We start from the raw sequence: 25,844 nt of genomic DNA, 5'->3' as shown, positions 1-25,844 counted from the left end.
GAAGTCATGACTTCACATCCTGATTGGACCGAACGAGTTTGGAGTTCTTGTTTATCTGTGATTGAAGCTTGGCAACTTTGTCATTCAACTGTAGCCTGTCAAAGGTCATAAAAATGTAATTTCACGTGGACGTGAGAGATTAAATGAATCTGTAGATGACGATTCACGTCCGTGCCCCTAGGTTCATACAGATCATGCTGATTAAGCATATTGAATTCGTTTAAATATGTGATGCGATCAAATTATTGCACTCTAGTTGTTGCATTGAAGCCGCCGACATGTGGGCGTTAACATTGGCTTTGCTCCTCGGTAAGTAATTATTTTCATTATCGAAACGGAATTGGATGGGAGATCAGGTGTTCTCCGATCATTTGTCATCTCCATGGTCCTAGTCATGCCCATCATTCGATGCCATCACAACCACGTGAGCCATGTATATATTATGAGCAGGCGTTTCCACCATTTTAATTGCATATACCGAACGACACTAGCCCATTGCGCGGAATTCCGTTATGGCCCCACGAGATTAAAATAAATTCATAAGTATAATATAATTATAAGGATGCACGCTAGAAAATTTCCGTTGTAGGAGCCGCGAGTGCTGACCATAGCAATGCTTGGGACACTGAGAATGAGTATCACTACACCCTAGAGAGTAGAAGTCTCACGGGTCTTCCAGAGGTCTCCGATCAGTACTCTGGAGTGATGATGCGAGCAACACTGAAGATTCAACCTAAGAACGAAGATATGCTCCTTGCACAGCTCTCCAAGGTTGAATATGCGCCAGTTCACATGCACCTACCACACGGTTGGGATTCGATGATCCCCGAAAGCGATCAGAAGTTCATGCCACTGACCACCTCACGCAAGTCCTTCGGTATCAAGGTGGAGAATGGTATCATCAAGGAGCTGATGTTCGATAAGGATGTACCCACTTGGGAAGTGAACATCCATAAGAGTGTGATCAGTCAGCTTCAAATTGATACTCAGGGTGAAAACATGAGATCCTCCGTCAGCAATCAACCACCCTCTGACAAAATTATCAATGCCATGTTCAAGACCATGGAGGACTCTGTTGGGGGTAACTGCGAGGTCCTCTATGATATTAATTCACTCCCTAGACCGGTGGCTGAGCTGATGCTTCAACATATACCTGGTAAACAGTTCAAATCAGAAGGTGAATTAATTGAGATAATGAAAACGATGGATTATGAGAAATGTAAACAACGGGTTGCTGTCCACTTCGGAATGCCTGGGAACTTCGACTTTGAACCTGCTAGCAATAAGAAAGGAGAATTCTTCTCTGTAAGTCTTTGTACGTCACCTCAGATAGACAACCATAAGTTAGATGATATTTTTATGAATTGACGCATGTTTTTACAGAAATCTTCGATCAGTGAGATGACATTGACCGGCACTCTCACGGCCTTTACCTTGCACTCATCGGTGACGACTGAAAAAGTCATTATGAGTCCAACTGTTCCTGATAGCAAGAGCTCAGTTGTTATGAGCAGAGTGAACCTAACTCTCTCTCACGTACAACCTAAATCGAATCCCTGGCCAGTCCCGTCAAACCCTGAATCCGTCGGAAATTTAGCGTACACCTATGAGCAGCCGTTCTCTCCAGAAGGAGAGGATCGCATGCCCGGGAAGCCGACGATGAGTTCGAGTTGGAAGAACCTAGAAGTTGAAGTAGAAACCACCAGCGAGGAGAGCCTCCACAAAAATCATTTCGACGACTCCAGTGACTCCGGATCTGATGAAGATGATTTGAATGCTGACATGAAGCCCAACCTGCAACCGAAACCGACATTGTCGCAGCCACCCCAGTATCCGATTCTTCCTCTCTTCATTGCCAACAAAGGAAAGGCTGTTTCAAGCTTTGATAGCGTTGACATTGTGGACAAGACTAAAAAACTCGCCAATGAAATCGCAAGCGATTTGGATGACCCCAGTGCAATACCTGAGGAGCAGACACTCGAAAAATTCACAATTCTCGTGGGTATCCTGAAAACAATGAATATTGACCAGCTGAGAGTGGTAAAGAAGGAGCTTTATGACCACTCTAAGAACACTGATGAGAACGACCAGCAACAGATGATCATGATAAATGCCAGGAAGGTCTTCAGAGATGCCATGACCAGCGCCGGTACTGGGCCTGCCCTCGTCATGATAATTGAATTGATTCAGGAGAGGCTGCTCGATGCTCTAGAGGTGATGAATGTTGTATCCACTCTACCGAAAACTTCCAAGGAACCGACGCCTGAATATCTCGACGCTTTCTTCGTAAGTAGAAATAATAATTGTTTATGGAATGTCCTGGATCTTTCTATTGAATATTTTGTTAAGAGATGGGTGTTAAGAGATGAGTGTTAAGAGATCCAATCATAAAAATTGATGTATGCTTACTCTGTCTGCAGAAAATGGCTGCTGCGTTGGAGTCCCAGAGAAAGGACAACTCGGTGAGTGATTCTAAACGTTCGAACGGGTGATATCAACATCATCAACAGAATGCATTCGTCAAATTGTTTTTTTCCCCTGATTTGTAGAAGGGAGCATCAATCCAGGAAGCTCTGAAGGACGATGCTGTCTCTACAGCTGCGATTCTTGCTTTCACCGAATTACTTCGATACGCTCAAGTTAACCAACTCGCCGTTCACAATCGTTTCCCAGTCCACGTTTTCGGAAATTTCATTCCAAAGAGTAATAACGCTTTATTGCGTGATTATTTGCCTTATTTAATTGAGAAAATGGAGCAAGGAATTGAGGAGAACAGCCCTCGTGCCACCGTGTACATCCGCGCTCTCGGCAACGTGGCTCACCCCAGAACCCTTGCAGTTTTTGAGCCGTATTTAGAAGGCAAGAAGCCATCCACTGTTTATCAGAGGCAGATGATGGTTCTTGCCTTGGATAAATTAGCTGATGATCGACCTAAGGTTGTTCGAGGTCTTGCCTACAGGTGAATAAAGATTTACTTCGAATTAGATATTTAACAGAAGATTTGTGGAGAATTTGAGTTATCCATTTCTGTTATTATCTTGTCGTTAGAATTTACCAGAACACCGGAGAATCTTTCAAAGTCCGTGGTCTTGCTGTTTTCCTAGCGATGAAAACCAAGCCTCCTCTTGCGATGCTTCAGCGCATGGCTCAGTTCACTAATTATGATGTCAGCAAACATGTAAACTCAATTGTTAAATCTCTGATCGAAGGTGGATCTGATTCAGAAATTAAAGAAAACGAAGAGTTCGCTCGTGATGCGCGCGCTGCACGCGCTTTTTTGACACCTGAGATGTACGGGCTTGAGTATTCAACCGCAGTAATTATGGATAACTATTTGAAAGAGATGAGCATCGGCTATGCAGGTCAGATATCGTGGATCTACGGTGAGGACAGTGCTATGCCTCAGGGTATTTACAAAGCATTCGATGCAAGTTATGGTGGTATCAAAGTTCCTAAAGACGAGACTGGTATAATGGTGTCCAGTGTGAAGGACTTTTACAAGAACATGAAGCGTTTGTTGAAGAATTTCATAGACGAGAAGAAGGATCACCCAATGAAGATGAAGGGGAAGAGTCCGACTGAAGCGGTTGTTGAGATGCTAGACATTGAAGGAAAAAAGAAAGACAAATTCGAAATGTTCTTCCTGTCCAGGGATATGTACAGCAGCTCGTACTTTGTCATGGGCGAAGACATGCTTAATCCCATTCCCGAAGGTAAATGTCCATATATTTCTTTCAAATGTTTTCGCAACTTCTGATGCTGATGGGAATTTTTAGAATACATCAGACTTGCTGCTAAATCGTTGAAGTCAGGCAAAAGCTTCAACATGATGAGCCTCCAAAATTTTGAGGTCGCAGTCGGTTTCCCGTTAGCTACAGGTCTTCCCTTCACCGGCGAATTCCAGATGCCCCGCTTGCGCCAGCTCTCTGGAAAGATGAAGATATCAACGGGCTCAGACTTACCAATAGGATCAGCTAGTAAACTTGATAAAATGATTGCTGCCATGGATATTCGCATGGTCATCTCCCAAAAAGGTCAATCACGCTTTGGGTTCGTAACTCCGTTCGACGGTACTCAGTATGTCACAGGAACGGACAAGAATATCCACTTCCACATCCCAATGAGCGCCAAAGTCAATTGCGATGTAGCCAAGAAAGAGATCCGCATGAAACTCATGCCTATGAACAAGAATAAAGCGGTAAAAATGGTGCACTGGAGTGCGATGCCCTTTACAGCTCGTAAGAATATTGAAGACCTCAAGCCGACCGCTTCTATGGGGAATCCGGGAATGATGATTATGAAGAAGGATGAGGAAGAGCAATCCATGACAATAATCGGTTCGGAGAAACGAGGACTGTCGTTTAAGATCACTGAGACCAAATCCGGAGAATCTTCCAGTGTCTTAGAGAAGATGACCGATCTTGACACAATATGGCAGAACGTATTGTTTCCAATGGTAGACAGGAAAGTCGAGCCTTATTCAATCGATGTTCTCAGCATCCCGAGTCCTTCAAGCGATCCAGAGATCAACTTCGTGGTCGGCTGGGACACCATGAGCAAGAATGAACTATCTGACAATTCATCCGAGATGTCTCACCGTTGGATGTCAAAACCGGAGATCATCGAGCCCTTGGATAAAGATCTAGCAAGTCCATTCAGAAAAAGAGAAATGATGAAGGAGGCCCTCAAGGAATTGCCAGCGGCTGATGCTGTGGCCGTTGATATCGCCCTCGAATTGCCAGGAGAAGACAAAATGAATTACATCATGACAACTGCTCTCGCCACGAGCAAAATTAATGAGAAGTTTAAGGCCCTAGTGTATATGCGTTCTGGTGGTACCCAAAAGGCTTGGGAGGCTTGTGCTACAGCTCAGGGATCAAGTCCTGCTGTCCCTCCGTTTGAACCCGAGATGATGGAAAGCGAGAAGTTACAGAGAGGAATGGACATTAAGATTGGTATTGGAATCAGTTGTAAATCCGGAGTGCAGAGTGTATTGCATGCCCGTCAGTGGCAGAGTAAGGAGTTCCAGGAAGCGATACACAAGAACAAGAAGATGTACGAGAGTATGGGAATACCGAAAACTTTGATGGATAGGGCTACTATAATTGTTCATGAAGCTGATGAAGAAATGGATAAGTGGGAGAAGCATCCTAAGAACATGAAGCGTCTCATTGGAAATAGCAAAGCGCTTCATCAACTCGTGAGTAATTTTGAAAGCCAGACAAATTCTGAGGATGAGAGGAACGAGAGGTATGTGCGACTTGACGGGAGCATTGAGCCTGGCACCAAAAAGCTTCGATTAGACCTCAAGGCTCCCATGATGGGTCTAGATTACACGGCTTCCACGGAGCTAATTCCAGGTATTCTTCCAATGATGCTTCTTGAAAGCGATGCCACCTACGGCAGTGGATATATCAAGAAAATCGGAAGACGGGGGTCAGTTCATAAGAGTATACCACCTGAAGGTAAGTACATAGTTCTGCCATTGTGCAATTGTGTCTTATTTGGAATGTTCTGCTTCGAAGCAACCCAAGACTAATGAATCAAAATTATCCGGGATATTCAGACGTTTGCCTGATTGAGAAGGACTTCGTCACCACTTTCGACGGTCTCGAATACCCCTTGGAGCTGTCCAAGTGTTGGTGCATAGCAGTGACATCAGTACCCGAGCAGGAATCTAAACTTTCAAAGCCCGCGATCGAATCAGATAAACAGACTAGCATCACCATCCGCAAGGACGAATCAGACGATTCAAAACGTGAGATCTCTGTGACCTTGGGGTCTGAAGAAATTCAAATGACGAAGCCTAATTCTGAAATTATGGTGAAGATCAATCGTAAAATGATCGATTGGTCCAGCAACGAATATCTTATTAAAGAAGGAGAGGATGATGAGCTCGTGATCGTAAAATTGCCTGGTGAAGCTGTTTCCATCGAAAGCGAGAAGTATGGACTCAAGATCATATTCGACGGACGCCGTACGCTGATCGAGGTATGAATTTATTGTCCTATAATTTAAAAACCCAAAGTCTCTTCTAGTTATTTGACAAGCAAAGAGAATTCATTTCCCGACTCGATTACCAGATGGACGACAAATACCGAGACTCTGTCCGCGGTCTCTGCGGAAACTTCGACAGTGAGTCATCGAACGACTTATTGACCCCACACAACCGTCTGAGTCCAAAACCCCAGGACTTCGCGTCCCTTTACGTCCTCCCAGAGAAGGAATGCCAATCGAGCTCAAAAGGAGTTCGTGAGATGGAGAAATCGCTTCCCGTTGACAAGCCACGTCTCACCGATGTTGTAAGTGATCGCGAAGCGGGACGACCAAACCACCACGGAAAATGGGGATCATCTGACCCATTCAGCAGTAGATACAGCAAAAAACTCAGTATGATGTTTAAAACAAAAGTGGTGCCCGTTGGTGACACCACGTGCTTCTCTCTCAGGCCACTGCCAACTTGCGCACCAGGAGCTGAACCAGTTCGCGTTAAGACCGTCCTATTTCCTGTCTACTGTCTGCCCAATGGGGAATCAGCTAAGCGCATGTCGGATCGAATTCGCAAGGGTGCTAATCCTGATCTTAGCCAGAAGCCACCATCGATGAAGTTGAAACTCCAAATCGCTCAACATTGCTCGCCAGCTGCCTAATGCTCGCCAATCCTAATCAACAGCTCCAACAAAAAAGGTACAACTTGGCGTGAATCCGAAAAATAAAACAAATCGTATTGAATATTCTTCAAGACTTCTATTAGTTCTGTTCAAATTCCATTTTAAAAACGAATATACTCGATTGGAATTTTTTCAAGAAAAATTCTTCATGACTATTTTCACCATTTTTTTTCATATTTAATTCAGGAAATGAAAGAGAATTTGAAAAAAGCAGACGGTTAGAACTTAATTCGGACTATTCGAGAGTTTAATTGATCTGAGAAATTTGTAGGTAATTTTTCACTAGTTCCGCAACCACAACGATCAAGTTAAATGAATGTTTTGCTGCGCAAGCGGTGCCCTCGCAATTTCACCCCAACTATTCACAATTGTTTCGTATTTCGAGATAGTCAAGGCACAATACAAACTAAAACCTACAGAGGGGATATAACGAACGCTCTATTATCACGAAAATCTAGGACCTGCGGACGAGGGCACATTTTCCAATGCAGCTCTGATTTTTTTGCTGCTAATTGGTAGAAGCTTTCATCGGACGAGGGCAATGCAGTACGATTCATGGGTAAATGGAATCATTGATTCCATTGAGTATCTCTGTTATACACAGTTCCATGGTCTTCCCCCAAATAAATAATATTTCACATTTTCTTCTATTCGAAAATTAGTCGGATGAAATTTTTTAATTCGCGATTGGTAAATTCGATTTACGAGGGAATCTCGATACCAAATGTGAGTGATTCACAGTTGTACTTGCGAATTTCAATTGAAAATCAGAGTAAGTGAAGTGAAAGACAGATCTGTTCAAAGACATTCGAGAGTTACACACAATTCTACTGACTACACTGCAATGGGATTTGAATACCGAGAGGGTTCAAATTGTTTCAGATACCCGAAAGATTGGATTCCTACAGTTAACCATGAAGAAGCAACGATTCAGAAACAATGGAAGCTCAATTTTCTGAATAGGAAAGCAGCTGCCGTCAGACAGCGGTGCAGACTGTACAGAAGGGATTACAGGAGCATCAATTCCCTTGTCGATTTTTATTGAAGAATGGACTTTACTGAAATAAAAATGAAAATCTCAATAGGATGAAAATTGAGGTACTCGGACGATTCAGATTTAATTTGAATAATTCTCTAATGGTTGCTGGGATATTTCGAGTGAGTGGAGGACATTTCTTCGGATAGAAAATGCATCGTCTGTACCTACGATGCCACAACGTAGCGCGGTTTCATAGTTGAATGTATCGAATTAGGGCCGAGGGCTAGCGGCAGACCGCGCAGTTATTTGTGCATTGTGCCAGGATAATTTAGAGGATACGTACGTGACTGGAACACTCGTGTGCCCTCACTTGGCCCCTTAAATACACTCTGTGTGGACCTGTGGGAGATATGCGGCTTGGAGAACTTGTTCACTTCCGTAATTATTCTCTCTTCAGGGCTTAATCCACTTAATATCCCGTAACGATTCCGGGGTTTGTTCCGCCGAAAGCAGAAAGTTGAGTTTCTCATGAATTATGTGGACCCTAAAATTCTCCTCATCATTGAAATTCATTCTTTGATTCGGGGTTTAGATTTTCATTGTCTAAAAATGCCTGTGTAAAATTTGTGTTAGTCTTTTCACGTAAATACTTTCCGAAATTTAACATGACGAGATGGTATGATATTTTTACGAGGTGTAAAATTTTTCACGCGGGGAAATATTTTGGCGGAATTTTGCGTTAGATACTTCCCCTGTTTCTGCTGTGAAGATGCACATCCTGACGAAGGGAAAATTCTGTGTGCAGAGGGAGTCGAGTAAATGTACGAGGGGTTGGGGTGGAGTAACGAGTTGCACTAGCTGAAGTCGACAGACGGAAATCGTGGGGATAACTTGTGGTTGAGCGAGCAGAGAGACAAAAGGGATTATTACCTTTGGGTAGTGATCATTCAGGTGGACTTGATCGTATGTTTTTGTTGATAAATTTAATTGCTGTACGGCTTGGGATATTGAATGGATATTTGGCTATGGGATATTGAATGCATATTTTTCATCATTCATAGTAATATAATTCAATTTCATTAATGCATGTTTGCAGTTCAAACACATGCGAGAGTCCTCCAATTTCAGACTCGTATATCCGCTAGCACTGACCAGACCAAATATTTGTTTAATGTGGTCCCTTGCACTGAATCAATACAAATTCCAATTTACATCCGTCCAGATAGCGATGGTCTGATTGAATATTTGTGTTTAGAATTGATAAATTTAGGTTTCTCGGTTGTGTTATCAATTGACTACAGTATGACTTCATTCTCTACAAACCAATAACCGACGAATATCTGGTTTAAGATCTTGTTGTTCTCATTAATTAAAATAATCAGGTGTGATGAAGGATTTTTAAAAAATGCGGCAATTTTCCAATTATTTACCCGTGAAATCTCCAGACTATTGTGAAACACTGCAAAAAAATACTTCAAGAGGTGCGATAACAATGAATCATTGCTTCCATCAGATTGAATTAAAAAAAAATTTCGCACGATCTTCGAAGCTTCTGTCCAGTCACGTCGACAATTATTCACCCCGGGAATTTGCCCATTGGAATGCCCGGAATCTACGGAGGGCGCACAGCGAGATATAGCTAATTGCTATCGATCATTGTCCTTATTACACCCGAGGTAACGGTTGAGAGATGATGGATATCAGGAAAGCTCACTGCGTTATTGGCTTTCCAACAGACCAGTTGTTGAATTCTGCTCAGACGAATAAGAAATGATACCACGACTTGAGTGGGACAGCAGGGGCTGAGATGATATCATTAATTTTGCCGAGTCGTTTCCTCGAAGGGAAATTAATTCGTTGGGGAAAAAGAAATCGAAGAGCCCGTAATGGGGAATGGTTATTCCTTTATCCAATGATTTTGTTACAGCCAATTTTTGATTACGCTACAGCATTTATTAGGACTCATGCAAGTGACACATTGCGCGGTCAATAGCTCTCATGAAAAATTATCATTACATGATAATTGACGAGATTTGAACAATTATTTTATCCCTCATTCTTATTGCGACACAACCGTCTTGCCATGAGTTTTTGGAAACGTTCGAACATTTAATCAGCTGGAGTATACGAAAAACTTTGCGGTATTTGATAGATTGCGTGAACTCGAGGGGAATTTTTACGAGTCCGCAGCATTCACTGAAGAAACTCTCTTCTGCCAGCCTTTCACGGAACACCCAGCCCATACCAATTCAAATAAAACCTCGAGCAGAAGGGGCAAACATTCTCAGATGCGAATCAGAAGCGCGAGCTTTTAACCTTTTGATCGACACCGAATTTCCGATGATTCCCATCCTGATTGGAGCGAGTCAAAGGGCTTAGGCAATGTCTTTTCAGAAGGTTCAGTAATTCATTCAGAACTGGAAGAAAACTGAGCTGAAACTGACTGAAATATGAGATCATTGGCTGAGGCGAGTAGAGAGTATCCGGAATCTGTAGAGATAGCGATCTCTGGTCTACTTTGGCAGTTGAAAAAGCTTCTTCTGAGGGTGCTTTTATCAGCAGTGCATCTGAATATGAAGAAAGTCCATAAGCCGATTTCCATTCCAGTCAACTTTCTAATCCTCCAATAGAGGACGAAATCAAAAGCCGTACCCTGATTCCATTTTTGTTGTAAAATCCAGTATACCGCGGTCAGTCTGCCAATTAGAATTTTCGAATTTGTGAATCGTATAAAAATCCTAGTGCCTTGAAATAACGAAAAATTGAATGGGAATTAGTTCTAAGATCTAGTTGGCGTTTGAATGGTGTCTTTTTAACATAATGCATGGAATTCACTCCGAGGGAAAATTTAGTGATTGATCTGCAGTGCAGTGAGCGTTTTCGAGTGATAAAACGTGACGTGCTACCAATCCTGGAATTTTCTACCGTCCCGTTCCCCTTTGTCCAGGTAGTGAGTAATCAAGGACAACTCCTGACTCGTCAGGACGTATTCCCGGAGTTGATTAGCAACCCCAAGCACGGAGATTCATTAACCTCCCACAGTGAACTACTTCTGTCTCACGTTTACATGGATGCAATGCTGTCGACGTTCGAACTCTGACTTGACGTCTGACAGCTCTGTTTGTAACCCTCATCCCCCTCTCCCAGCATCCAGGACTCAATGAGTTTTCTCCTGTTCTGTGTCATGTGTACTCGATAAGCACGACACGTACTGAATTTTGGAAATAGTGCTCATTAAAATGGAGAGATTGATCTATTTAATTTTCAGACGTTTATCGCAAACACTAGGATCTGACTCTTTTTGACTCCCATAATTAAAATTGATTACTGAATTCGTCTAATTATAGTCTCTCATCGACTACACATTGGAGTCCCCCAATATTTAATCACCAAAGCGCTGATTCTCGACCAATTGATGAATTAGTCAATGGTACAAAGGACACTCGGTACTATCAAATTCACGGGGTAAAGGTGAAATTGAATAGGTTAATACGTACGTGTATGGTGGACATGTGAAATGGGATTTGGTAACAGAGGGGTGGTAGAATTGAACAACGTTGGCTTTCAAGCTGTTGCATGACGAACGGACTGCACCAGCCGATAGTGACATTCTGACCATATAATTGCATTGTTGTATGTGTTCCATGGCGATTCTCACCGGCATCGGACCCGCGGTACAGATAGAAATTTGTGTGCAAGGGGATTTTATATTTGTCCCCGATAACCAAGAATTCAAGGAATTTTTTAGCCAATATTTTTTTCATTTCGGTGATTGCCATCGTAATCTTGAGTTCAACTTAAAATGATAATTCCGATGGAAAATAATTGCAATATATATTTAAATGGATTTCGTACTCTTTAAGCCACAGAAATAATAATTCCATTTGATGCGAGAGAAAATTTGTTCCTAGAATGTCCCATCATAAATCGGATTGACCATCGCATTGAAAAACTCATTACCCTGAGCTGTGAAAATGTAATCTCATTAACTGAATCGACATTTCTTCCTCCCCTTTTAATTTGAAAAACCACTGGCTGGAATTGAACGAATGGTACGTGAATATTTGCTGTGAGGAATTGCACAGTCGGGTATTGTGGAAAATTCTATAAATTCATTTACGTGATTACGGGATCAGGTCGGTGTCGAACGTGCACTGAAAATGTCCAAACAATGTGTGAAGGAGAGTGGGAATCGATTTTCATCGGTTTCGTTGTATCGATTGGCGTAATTCACTAATGCATTTGATGTTGCTGTGCCAGCGATACAGATTTTCAACGGAAAATACTCGTTAGCGTTGTAATTAATACTGCCAGGCTTTCAGTTCACTTCTGGAATGACCCTGTGAGGAAAAATCAAGGTGATCACAATATTCGAATTTTTTATATCACGTCAAATTATTATCACCTTTTTATCCTTTCCCTATTTTTCAATTAACCCTCCGATTTAGGAAATTCGATAAATAAAATATACCAAATCAATTCATTTTCATTTCCCAAATACAAAAATAATTGGGAATTAACTATAAATTCGAGATTAATTTCCCATGTCCTCACGTGAATCGTTGTCTCAATTAATACATGTAATCGTCCAGAATATATTCTGGATGTCCAAGTATTTACACACTAATTGTTTCCAGAGGAAAAGGTGATCCGCAATCAGAAAATAAAAATCCATATAATCATATAAATAATATCTAGCATCAATTGGCGTTTATGAACTAGACACTTACCCCATTTTCTGGCGAATATTTTCCTGGCTTCTCAGAATAACAGAGGGCTCTCAATACCTCGAAAAAAAAAATAAAACACAAATACTGGTAGTCATTCGGACAGCCTTGTCTCAAGAACTAGTCGAATCGTCCGAGTATTTATCGAGTACGTGTAGTGAATTTAGTTTGTTTTCGATTTTAACGTTTGTTTACATTCTGAACGACGAATTCGAATGACTGTGATGTTTACCTCATTGATTATTTGGTAAAGGTGGAAAAGTGAGTGGTTGATATCGAGTAATAAATTTATTTAGTTGCTTGGAGAGAACAAGGATAGGTGTGCGTCGCGCAGACTCGAGAGTGACTTGTTTTTCGAACGCCAGTGGCAGTTGGCGTCGCGCACAGGAGCCGTTCAGTCTCGCGATCTTTCGGAACGCAACAACAACTTGGCGTCAGTCTACCGTTCGACACCGCTAAAGGCACACGATATTCGACGACGACATGTGTCTCAATTACACGACAAAACACAACGAATCGAGTGAACCAAAAATTATAATGTAATACTGGCAAAGCTTGAAGAGACGCCTCAAAAACTCCAATTTTTGTCATTTTCAATACGTCGCCCACGACCCCTTTCACCTGACGCCACAATCAATTGATGACAAATTGGTAATTAATTAATGATTAACTGAGCTCGCGGAGACTTTTGGTGGGGATTAAGGCGATGTAAAGGAATTGGTGGTTTAACCAGGAGTGAGGAGAATCGGCAAAAATTGAGGCTCGAGTGCAGTTGAATCGATCTGGGTAGGATGTGACGAATTGGGGACGATGTAAATGAGAACATGATGACAGTGCTGATGGTGATGGAGTGCACTCATGTATGGGAGGATGGTAGAGGGTGTTGCACTGTCCCTTTGCCAGGAGAACTGACAAGCCAGGGTTGAGGGCCAAATTGTTTATTGGAGCGGTTATAATCGAACGATCAACTCGAACACTCGCACGGTTTCGTGAGTATCGAGAGCACGTGTGGTAACAGTTGACCGGTTTGTTTCGAGTGGATGTGTTTATGTGCTGTGTGGGGAGAAACTTTGAGGGTTGTGTTGCCGGGGGGAAAAGGGACTTGGAATCACTTCAGGGGGTTTTAGCGATGAATTTGTCGGGTGAGAGGGTCAACTTTTGGGGGTGAGTGAAGTGTTTGGGGAGTTGTGACAGTGAAGAGATCATCGTGATAGTCCAGTCAGGTGCGTTGATACAGCAAACGTTTATCATTTATCTGAATTTAGCAATTCATTGTTAGGGTAGAGGGGGAATCAGGGGTTGGGATGACTATACTGGAAAATATTGTGAGATTTGCTGGGGGTCAGGAAATCATTTTATTCAGAGATTTGATTAATTCGAAATTCTGGAATTATTCATTGAATATTGCATTGACTTCCGGAGCATTACAATATTTTTTTCATGACTCATCCACTTAATAATCCTTTCCCTTCCACAAACTTCAGCAATTTTTTGGGATGATAAAGGCAAAAAAGTTCTAAAACTATCTATTTCAAATTCATGGATTCCATTATAAAAATTAAATCAATTCCATCCCTTCGCTGCTTTTCGCAATTTAGTGATTGGGAATGGATTTATGGATTGGTCTTTGCTGAAACAAAAATATTGACTAACGGAGATGATTTTATTCGCAGATTTCATTCGAAAACAATGTTACGTCATCCAGCGGATTCAATTCACGGAACAACCCATCAACTGGACGAAGGAAACGGCAATCAAGGTTAGAGATTTAAATAACTGACCCAGCACTAATGTCACAGCACTCGTTGGTAATTCCTTGTTCTCTTAGGACCGCGTCGAGTTATTAATGAATAATGCACTCTTTCGCGTGTTTTTTCCCCTCTCTCGTTCAACGAGTGAAACATGCAATGGATTTTAATCCCTGAGATTTATTTCATGAGCGTAATGCACCACTTGGTGGTGGAAGAATTGATGGGTTCGTGCCATGTGGAATTGGTAACGTCATGCGATTATCTCGTGGGAGCAGTTAAGTTTTCTCTCGTTCGGAATAAAACCTGGGGGTAGTGGAGGATCGATAACTTGAGGATTCTGTGGTGGGCATCTGACATTTCTGGTTAAGGGTGTCATGTTGCCACCCTCTTTGCTATTTATCGAGGGGGCGTTTTAGACCGATTGACGTCACGAAAATAATTCCGTAAATCGATTCAATTTACTCTGTAAATTAATTTTCTCCGAGAGTTAATTCACGAAATTCACTGATATCGATTTAATAATTCAGGGTAATGACCATATTATCGATAAATATGATGATGGGAAAAATCTTTGGTGATAAAAAACCTAAATTGATAATTCATCCACCAGTTTCCCTTCAAAAACTTTTAATTCCAAGTTTTTACCATTAATTTATACCCCACAAATTTAAATAACGCGTTAAACTTGATTCTGTGTTATGAAGCGTGAAGATAGAAGTGAAAATCCTGTTACTGATATTAGAAAGATGAGCTTTATGGTGCACTGTGTGTAGAAAACCGCAGCGCAAGCAGAAAGTGAGGGACGGAGAAAAGTTGACCAAAGTTCTCCTCGTACTTCAACTTCCTCGCTTTTCAGCGCCAGTGAGAACCCTTAACGATCCTCGGTCTCGCGTTTTTTTTTTTACCCATCAATTTTAATATTAACGCACCGACGGAGAGTGCACAGGGGTTTTGGTCTGTTGGGAGGGATAAAAGGGTTTTGAACCTTGAGGTGATTTCTTTGGGGAGAAAAAAGAGACCGACGGCTGCTGATAATGAGGGGCCTCTGGAGAGGCAGGGGATATGTTCTCGGGTTTATTCGGCTATTGATCAAATTCAAATTTCCATTTTTCAATTCAATCAAATCGAAGAGGTGCATTAAATTCACTTCACATTCAGTCTTTAGTATCTGACATATTGTTTTTGGTCATTGCAATATTGAATTTATCTCAACGCTTTTTAGTCTTCTCTAAAACAATTTTTGCTCGTTCATGGTTTTCAATTAAAAAAATACCACCGATTATTTAGATAAATGGATGTCCGACAAGATGTGAAAATTCGACCCATCACTTTAAATTTTCCCCCTTGAAAGGAACTTTTACAAATTTTCGTAATTTCCTCACAAGCTAGACAACAAGAATAAAAAAAACAGCGGACAACTTTAGATTCGATTTGGCTTCTCCGCATTATTCCAAAGAAGATCTCATTTCGTCTTCTCCCCTGTGTTCTCCATTCTCCTCGGTTCTTATATTTTTTTCATCTTATTCAGAGGTCTCTACCGGGTGCAGGGCTAGTACCGAGTATTGACGTTTTTTTTTTAACCGCACAAGAGTCAGGAAGAAAAAGGTTGGAAAAAAGGTTAGCTGTTACACGGTCACTCGAGGATAAAAGAAAAAAAGGGATGAAAGCGTGATCGTTATTTGTACTCGAACTCCCTTTGATCCCGTCTTTTCTGCATCATCATTAGATGAAATCGGATTTTTTTTTTTCGTCGCAAAAAGTTTACTGGTTACATTTTCTGGTTAGAAGATTAATGGCGGTGCTATTGCACCAGTGAACTTTAAAGAAGGCCACATCCTGTCTTTATGGCCTTCATTATCATCGGGAAATGCACAGCCACTGGGGCGTTTGTGCGTTTTACGTAATGTCATTACCAACTTAATTTTCCCATGGAACTTCCTTCGGTAAAAAATTTCTGGCTTTTGTCTTCTGTTTATTATGTTTATCCTTTTTTTCATATCATTGTTCTATCGAGAGATATTTGGTGTTGAAGTTTATTACAAATTTTGTTTTACAACCAAAATTTTTTGTAAAATAACAACGAATATTTCACGAACCAGCAGTGATAAAAAAAAAATAACGGTCACAAGAAGTCCAGCAATATCTAGTATTGCATGAAATCCTAACCGATAGTAATCAACATTAAAGAATGAAATCCCCCGTTGAAATCCCGCCCCCCATTTTGCCAAGATCGAAATCCCATAAAGTTCAGTTTATTTCGAGACATCGAAAAGTCTTGCCTCCGGCAAGTTTCCTTTTTCAATCATTCAACGTTGTTTTCCCTTTTATTTTCCATCTGTCTCGGCGCTCAGATGACAAGCCATCACGTAAAATTCAATGGGAAAATGTAAGGAGAGCCCTTGGCTCCTTTGATGATGGAAAATCCTTGGACTATTTGTACAAAATCCTTTTGTAACTGACAGGGCATTGTATTTAGCTATCGATATTTCTCTCACGATACACTATGAGACAAACAAATACAAAAGGGAGAGAATGTTTTGATGTTTGTAGAACGATGTCAATGGGTAGTCCGGACCATTGCAGGTACTTGTGTATGAGTGAGATTCATCAAGGAGGTGTTTAAATGGCAAAGAGCCGAGAGGGTTAAAGTACTTGTATGTGTATTCAACATATTGCTCTTGACATCCCGAGGAATTTTAAAATAATCGAATTTTCGAAGGGTTCAAGGGGTTGCTGAAAAGTCAATACAAATAAAAAAAAAACAGTATTTTATGCCGTGATAAATGTCTCAGAGATTTCCATTTTCAATTCCAAGGGATATTATCTATTGTTATTTTATTTTATTTATATATATTGGTTTTAAATGATTCGAGGTCTTATCGTGCGATTTTTCATCGTTAGGCGTCAAAATTTTCTCAAAAATAAAAGCTTATGAAAAGATTATGAAATTTTACATTCCGGGGGGGATGACACACGACAGTGAAGGAGAAATAAAAAATATACGGTTGCTGAGTAATGGGGTAATTAAAATACATTTACGATGCAGGAAACGGACATTTATGGTGACCAATAAATTAGTAGTGGGGAATTTCGATTTCTCTCGGTTTGAATTTAAAGAACAAATCATATCTCTTGAATTGAGCGTTTCGAGTCTCCGCTAACAATAAATGGAATTCCAATCTGGGTTGCGGTTGGCGTAGCATTCCCTGGAGCTTTTATGATATTCTTTTTTTTTTCTTCTCTTTTCCTCGGAGCAAGCCGATCTTATTTCGAGGCACTTAATTTCCGGTGGCGCTTGGTACGTCACCCCAACGTTATTCCATGAGGTTTCGGGGATATTCGATAAATCGAGAGATTTTTTTCAAAAGAAAATTCGTCTAATTCCCCCTGGCGACCAAAATTTCGGACAAATTACGAAAATTTGACATTACGAATAAATGTCAATACTTTTGCCACGCATAAACGCGATTTCTCTTTTGTCCAGTACTTTTTACGTCAAATAGAAATTTTCTTCAAATTCCCATCGCCATTATTTTTCTCTCTCCTGACTTCTCTGGACGAGATATTATGCTCTAGATTATCTACATCGTTTCTCCCTGAAGTGACGATGCGATACCGTCGACTGACGGTGAAATCCACCCCACGATATTACACAAAACGGGTAAAATTCCCATTCCATTTGAGTTGGCAATACCCACTACAGCCATTTGCCGAGCGTGTTAGTTACTGCTCCACATTGCCCCATGTACAAAATAACCGATACCACTTCATCTCCACCCTCCCAATCCTCCCCCCCAATAAACCCCGCAGTCATGGATAATTGCAATAAAACCACGGCCACCCCCTGAAATACCTAAAACCCTGCAAATGGCAGAATGTCACGCGCTTGAACAGTGAAGATAGTTTTTTTTCCCTTTTATCAAAAAGTACCGCATGACAATGGCTTTGTTGCGGATTGATGAAAGAGTGTTTAATGACATAAATTGATGTAATTGATGGTAATTCTTCTCGGTCGATATTTGAGGATGTCTTCAACTGAATTACTTGAATGAATCATTCTGAAGCGTGAAAAGATATTCTAAAGCTTTCATAATTTTTATTCGATTGAATCCCCGCGTTTTCGGTATAGAACTCACGAGAGTCACAATACAGTCACAATCCAGTGAATATCGTGACAAAATCCCTCTGTCGATTGAAATATCTTGAAAACTGTCGAAAAGTTATTGAGACACACAGATAGTCTGAAAACTGCTTGAAATATCTCGAAATAAAACGTTATCTTTGCGAATCGTTGTTCTCAGAATGTTTACGTTCGGTGGGAGTAACGCTTCGGGCTGGTATCGACCCCCTCCCATAATGAAAACAAAACATCCCATTTTTTTTTCTGCTAATAAAACTCCACCAGAAATATTCCCCGGAGTCCTGTAAAACTCGAATTTCACCCCCGAAAAAAAAAACGCTTCACAAAAACCCGAGCACGATAATAGCCCTCTTCGTCCCACCTCTTTTTTTCCACCATTTAGTAAACACTCTGTGCCCGAGGTACTGGTGAACGATAACGGCCTTACCACGCGGCAATCCACCGGCCAGCTGAATAAAACCGTGAAACGAGTCCGACGTATGCCTGAATGGGCTTCTCTCTCCTGGACGCGTGAATGCCACTGAGAAATAAAAATGTGGAGGGTTGCGAAAAAAAAAAAAATATTAGCGCGGCAGGAGGGAAGAGAAAAGAGCCATCGATCTCGAAAAAAGAGACCGGTAACGATTCCACAACGGTGTGTGTTACCCCGCATTCGCGATATTAATGGGAGGGGGCGGAAGCCATTTTCAATTCCCCCCTTTTCACTACTCCAACGCTTTGTGTACGCTCTTGGGTTTCCACTGGAGGAAAATGGCAGAATTTTTTTAATCGAAAGAAATTTCCACTTGCCAGCTTTCATTGGTACTCACATGCCCCAGTGCACTCCATCGATGAGCAATAATATTTTGCACGTGGAAAATTTTTATTTACGAAGAGAAAGGGTGGGGGAGGGACAATTGTTCGGGAAAAAGTGTCGGTAATTTCGCCAATTCTATAGATTTTTTCATTACATTATTTTAGAAATTATTAAAGATATGAAATATTTTTCATAATAAAATTATTTCAAAATCTCCTCTGACGTTGACAGAAAAAAACATTATTTCATAAATTATTAAAGATATCAAATATTTTTCATAATAAAATTATTGCAAAAACTCCTCTGACGTTGAAATGCTCTCAAATACGAAAAATGCCGGTACTTTTTCTCCTCGGACTATTAACGCCATAAAAAATGAAAAAAAAAAAAGCAAAAATCCATTAAAGGCCCGTGAATAAAATTAATTATCCCTTCCCCCTCGCGAAAAACCCGGGAAAATTAAAGAAATACCGAACACTATGGGTTTTCACCCGGAGAAGAGAGGAAAATATATATCTCAGCGTGGAATTTCACGGTAGGAATAATAGCTTCTCTTCCAACCCTCCACCCTCACCACCCTATCACCCCCATCCGTTGGAAAAGTACATATTTATACGAATCCAGGTGGCAGGGGAATGGATGCATCCTCACTGCAGACATGTGTACCCAGTGGCTCGCTTCCAAGTGCATCTGCGTTGAATCCAACCACCCAACACCACCCACTCCACCTCGTCATCCCCCCTCATCCCCTTGTACCGCCCCATCGTTCGAAGTACAGAGAATTCAAACAGACGGTCCAGATAGAGGGTTGTGCGGAGCGGTTGATCGATGCTTGAAAGTTGTGCTTTTCATTTCGTATACAACTCACACCCCTTTTTCACCCCTCCGGGAGGGTGGGATGGGCCCCGGCACTTGAACACACTCGGAATCGTGACTGAAATGGCGATTTTTACGGAAATAAAAGTTATCCACATTCTCTCTTACCCACCCATGATATTTCCGTTTATGATAGTTTTTCGTAGTTCACGTGAGGGTTGGGGGGTGAAAGAGGGAGGAAAAATCGGGGAAACATCCAGACAACATTGTTGCTGTTTGATTCTTTTTTATTTAAAAAATTCATCACGTATTCGCGATGGGTATAGTGAAAACATCATGAAAATCATCTGCAATATTGGAAATATATAATATAATTGATTTGAGTATATGCTGTGGGTAGAATTTCAATTGCTCACCCCTTTGAGTCAATCAGCCCCTGATTTTGACTAACCCACCGTATAATCTCCCTTGAACCACCCTGAGATACTCCTTGAAATGCAGAAATATTATTGCCAGAGACGATTAGGGCGGTTGGTGGGATTTTGAGAGGCTTACCTTTGAATTATCAGGAGAATCAACCGATATTCTAACTCCGGTGAGAATTCACTTCCTCGTGGGCCCCACAGGAAGACATCTCAGTGAAAGAACACCGAGGGGGATAAATCGAAATCGTGAATCGCTTTTCTGTGGTTGCATTACTGAGTTGACGGTTTCGTGGAAAGGGATTGGGGATTACTCGGTTTCGTTTCGGTTCATTTAATCGCGGTTTTGGGATTAATCCGATATTTGTGTTTCTCTATTCCGATGTGCACAACTACCAAGCAAACGTCCACACTCGTCTCACTTCGTCGTATGTCCCACAACGATCCGGGTGAGAGGATGGGTGAGGGCTCGTTACGTCGGTAAACAGGTTTTCAAGGGATCCGGATTTCCGAGGATTTTTCCTGTCCGGATATTCCTCGCGGGAAATGCAATCCGCAAGAGTAAAAATATTTCTCATTTTCTCTATTTTCAAGATAATGCACAATTTTTAGTTTTTTTTAATTCTTGGGTGAATTCGATTTTCGCTTATAATACTGGTATGTAATATAATAATGGTATTGGGGGATTATTTTTCCCGCCAAATTTCAATCAGTAGAATTGCACCATGAGACGAACTTTGTATTCAAAAATGAGGAAAGGTGTTTGAGAAATACAAGATATTTTAATTCATATTCAGATTAGATCCAGGGACATTTCTCTTCAATTCTTATCAATCTTTGACAGAGAAGAATCACAAAATCTATTAATTTTTCAAGAAATACTCGATAAATAACATAATTGAATTCAACCTGTCGATTACAATCAGTGGTTAACACAATCCAACAGTTTTTTGTTCTATATACATATAGAGAGAACGGAGAGAAAAATACCGGAAAAATTACGGAACTTTCACGTAATCGTGGGGTGACTTTGCGTTTCGGGAAAAAGTACTGGGGGCACCGTAAAAATCTCCTGAAAGTTTTGTAAAAATTCCTCCTCGTTACGAACATTTTTACGTAACTTACAGTATTTTTCCTCGAAAACCAAGGTCACCTCACGAATACGTGAAAGTTCCGTAATTTTTCCGGTATTCTTCTTTCTGTGTAGGTAAGTGACAAAATTATCGAAAAATTATCAGTATAACAAATAAGTAACCTCGTCGAATGGTGCAATTCTATTGGCTGAAATTTGGCGGGAAAAAATAATCAAGAATATTTATTTACCGCAGAAGTGCGGGCGGAAAATTGAAGAAATTGAATTAAACAGGAAACGAGATAGAAGACTCTTGAGGTCTAAGGATAATTCACGAATTTTAAATGGTTTGAATTAGACTTGAGGGAATGATTAATAACTTAATACCCCTGAAATTTCTCTTGATTAGCTGCACAGGGACTTTCACAGTTTGTGGATTCACTGAAAAATTCTTACACAAGTCCGCGATTCCTATCTCTCAGACATCCCGACATAATTTGACTGAGGCTTAAAATTGCCTTACAGTTTGCCTCCAAAAGTTTATAACGGTATTACGGATGAAGGGTTGGGTGAGAGGTTAAGAATTTTCCGAGGGTTATATCTTACAAGAACTTAGCACTTGAATACCTTTACGTCGTTCTAATTCTCGGGGCAGTTCAAAGTGAGTGTAGAGCCATCTAAGAATAATAATTCAAGGGTGATAGGGGTGAGGAGGGGATGGAGGGGGATTACTGCGCAGTTTGAATATCATTTCTCGGGTGAAAATGCAAATTCGGAGTTTGGGGGAATCGATTTTATTCAGGCGGCATTACACGATTGTCGCTGCCATAAGCTGAGGAAATAAAATTGCAGAAAAGGGTGTGTTTACCTGAAGTGGTATTGAATCGATTTAAACTGATTAATTCGTGGGCATTGCCATATTCTAATAATTCACGTACCGAGGGATAAATTAGTCACGAGATTTATGTCCACTCTCAAATAAAACAAGTTGGATATTTTTTTTTCATTGGTGTGTATGCCATACTTGTGTCTATCTTACACTAGTGGATGTTATCTTTTGATATTAAAAAAATCAAATAATTTATTTGGATATTTGTGGGTTTAAGATGGGGGGCGGTCAGTTGGTGGATGGATTGATTTTTTTTGCATAAGTGTGTAAAAATTAGTATAATTTATAAAATATAATACATATCTCTCAGCGTTTTAGTTCCGGCATTGGATTCCTGCAATTCCGGCAATTTGCGGATTTTCGAGGCCCCCGGGAAAAGCCAGAAGTCGATATTTTCGTTTGTCGCGTTTTTTCGGGTTCTATGCATCTTAGAATGGAAAATGCCCTGTTTTCTGATCCCTGGGGTTTTTTTTGTGAAGCAAAAAAAAATCGGTAAACAAAACAATTTTATTTTTTGGAAAGTTTGTGAAAAATTTTTCAAAAATTTGAATAGGAAATTGTTTTCTATAATTTAGATGGCGTTTTTTTGAGAATATTGAAAAATCCAAAAAGTCAGAAAATAACAGTATAATTAAAAGAAAAAATTATACTCGCAAAATTTTCTAGAAAATGATAAAAAAAATTTTCCGAAACAAATTTTTGAAAAATTCTTCAAAACATTTCCCAAAAATGTAATTGTTTTGTTAAAAGACAGAGACAGAGTAAAAGATAAATTTTTTGAAAAGTTGGAAAAAATATTCCGATTACAATTTTTTTACCCGGGTTTCATAAGATTTGTGCAATGCTCATTTGGTGCCTTTTTTCGGACGCACAGCTTAGGTATGCGTAAAAAAAAAAGCTGACAAAAAATTTTACATAGTTTTTTTAAAAGGATATCTCACGCCTTTCATCGTGTGGATTGCGATACTTTGAATTGATGAAGGCAACCTTATGCAGCTCCACGTGGGCTAACCCTTTTCCGAGGCTGCCCTACTCCATCAGAAAAAGGCGTTCTCGCAACGAAAAGTGTATTGGTTCAATGCTGCGGTTACGTGATCCGCAAGAGCGATTGGCAAAGAGTCGAGGCGGAAAAGAAAAACCGGGGGAAAAAAAAAATACAGAGAAATACGTGAAAACCCGGGAAATACTCGCGAACATGCGGCAAATATAAAACACGGGGAAATATGAAAACAACACCTGAGATCCGAATGAATAAACAGACAAATCAAAACAAAAACACGAAATGGAGGAGTAGCCAAGTCCTGTATTTGAGTGGTTATATATCTTTCGATTCGATGACGCGATTCAAACAAGTCAGCCTTCATTTTATAGCTTGAAAAATTCTCTTTAAAAAATATCTAGACTTCACCAATTTCACTCAGCGGATGCCGAGATATTGGGATTTGAGTTTTGAAATGGTCGATTTTTTTTTCGCTGCGAGAAAAAGAAAGGAATGGAATTAAGTCCTAAAACTATACTAGCAGAGAGTAATAAAAATACTTCATCAAATTTTTTCAGTGGACAATTCCAAGAGGTTTGTAATTGAAAGAAGGGATAACGTAATTTTATTTCCCCTTATTTTTTCATTCCGGGGGACAAGAAGAGGGAGGGAGGGAGGGAGGGATAATGGCTGAGTTACTCTGGGAAATTATCTTAGAACATCATCCGATATTCCCAAAGCCAACAAACCCAGGCAAAAACAATTTTCTCATCAGGGGAATAATTTGATTTCCATCAAGAGTCTGTATTTTGCATGAAATCAGAGCTAACGAGGACCCCCTCCTCGGGCTGATTATTCACGTTACGTAGATGTTACAAAATTTAACAATCTTCCCATTCCCTTAGCATCCGACAGCACGAATCGACGCCCTTTCCCTACAACCAGTCGCAAAGTTAGTTTGAGTCTCCCAGGGTGATGATTATACTCCCGTAGCGTTTCAAATGCGTCGGGTTAACAGTCGATTGATTATTCGATAATGCTTGGGCTATTTCACACCGGTTGATGAACCCAATCCTCATTAATTGAGGGAGAGAGATAATTGATTAATCCGTGAATTTTCCGATGCACGCCATTTGCGCTTTCCCCTTTGTCTTCTCCATATTATCCATGTTATTATTATTTTCATTACTTCGATTGAGTACAGAACGAGAAGATTCTGGGAAGATTTTACGTCAATTTGTGTCGTTGGAATTTTCTTGGGGAATTTCTCTTTCTGTACAACTGGCACTGCAAGTACTTTCCTGAACGATTCGTACGCGGTTGACCCACTCCCAAAGATAACCGACCATAAATCCGTGAATACTGGGTAGCAAATGGTGTATAACGCATACTATAACGTACATGGAACGTTAAGTTTGTTCAAGGAATGGGTATATATCCTATGTAAATAACGGGAGTCAAATGAAGAGAGGAAAATACGCGGTCGACTGATGATGGAGTTGGAATTAACATCTTTTTCCTTTCGTCCGGGCATTTCATGATTTCTTATTGAACCATAAGTTCCTTGTTCTTATGAAATCTCTAAATAAACAAAATCTTTTTTCCACCGGGTTGCTCAGGGATTTTTCTATTTTTATCGAAATTATCTCCTTCGATTTCCAATTTTGTCGTAATATTTGACCAAGAAAATGAGTAGTATTCTCATCGCCTTCGTAAACCATAAAACGAGGCGACTGGTAACCCCCGAAGTAGTGAGAAGCTCTCGTAAAGATGGGGTTGTGGCTGATCCATTCGTATTCGACTGGAATCTATCAGATGAGGAGGTTCACCACCACCCACCACCCCATCGACCCCATAAAAGTCGATACACCGAGAGAAATTCTTTGAAAAAATTCTAGTGCTCTACTGCTATTGCTACTCTTTCTCAAACTTTTGAGATATCGATAGTCTACTCAATAGTCAATTTCAGATATAAAATCGCTCAATGCTGGGTACACAATTTAAATATTCCATTGACAAGTTATAATCGATATTTTATTCAACGGCGAGACAATAAGCATTTTATCTCTCGATAGGATGAGTTGTCACGTAATTTTTCCAAACATTTTTCACGGTGTAATGCCACAATTTTATGGAGAAATTGCTGTTTGTTCAGGAAAGTGGAATTGATCCTTTCTCATTTACGACTGAATTTTTCATGCCACCACGTGCCATCAACTTCACCGTAAAAGCCGCGAGCTATCGCTACACTTTTCCCTTATTTTGATGACAGCCATCTCCCTGTTGCTCCTAAAAACCTGCTAATAATCCGTGAAATTCGTAAACACTTATGCTTATCTTTCTTTCATGCCACCCCCGTTCCCCCGCCGTAAATAATAAAAGCGAAAGGTAAATGTTGTCTCGTAAAACCGGAAGTATTCTCCATTTCGGAGTTCAGTGGAATGGAATAATAAAGTGAAGAAGGATGGAAACAACTTCGAGAAACTCATTTCGAGTTAATGCTCAGGGGTGGAAATATTTTTGGTTAATTTTGCCAGTGGGAAAATCGACTGTATAGATTATACTATAGAGGGTATTAATCCCTACAGTTCCACTGATTCG

General features: G+C 40.5%; 2 protein-coding genes across 5 annotated transcripts in view; both read left to right on the top strand.

The window, feature by feature from the left end:
* Positions 1–238: 238 nt before the first annotated feature.
* Positions 239–7,778, top strand: LOC105268104 (vitellogenin). Of its 3 annotated transcripts, none has more exons than XM_011307393.1 (10): positions 239–309; positions 590–1,305; positions 1,384–2,286; positions 2,421–2,462; positions 2,550–2,959; positions 3,049–3,713; positions 3,777–5,465; positions 5,567–5,991; positions 6,084–6,687; positions 7,554–7,778. In XM_011307393.1, exons 1-9 carry the CDS (start codon positions 279–281, stop codon positions 6,648–6,650), a joined length of 5,448 nt encoding a protein of 1,815 aa, XP_011305695.1. In that variant the 5' UTR covers positions 239–278; the 3' UTR covers positions 6,651–6,687; positions 7,554–7,778. The 3 variants fall into 3 exon arrangements, with proteins under 3 accessions (XP_011305695.1, XP_011305696.1, XP_011305694.1); XM_011307394.1 differs by lacking the exon at positions 7,554–7,778 and adding an exon at positions 7,130–7,524; XM_011307392.1 differs by lacking the exon at positions 7,554–7,778 and having other exon boundaries at positions 6,084–6,737.
* A 4,981-nt stretch (positions 7,779–12,759) lies between these two features.
* Csgalnact (Chondroitin sulfate N-acetylgalactosaminyltransferase) overlaps positions 12,760–25,844 on the top strand; it is a 49,109-nt gene continuing 36,024 nt past the window's right edge. The window contains exons 1-2 of one of the 2 annotated variants that reach the window (XM_011307387.1): positions 12,760–13,600; positions 14,051–14,136. The gene's annotated coding sequence lies outside the window, so the exon portion shown is untranslated. The remainder of the gene's footprint in view (positions 13,601–14,050; positions 14,137–25,844) is intronic. The other variant, XM_011307388.1, reaches the window with a different exon arrangement.

This window comes from Fopius arisanus, unplaced genomic scaffold (assembly GCF_000806365.1).
Source record: "Fopius arisanus strain USDA-PBARC FA_bdor unplaced genomic scaffold, ASM80636v1 scaffold00053, whole genome shotgun sequence".
Taxonomy (NCBI): domain Eukaryota; kingdom Metazoa; phylum Arthropoda; class Insecta; order Hymenoptera; family Braconidae; genus Fopius; species Fopius arisanus.
This window is presented reverse-complemented; position numbering and strand designations above follow the sequence as displayed.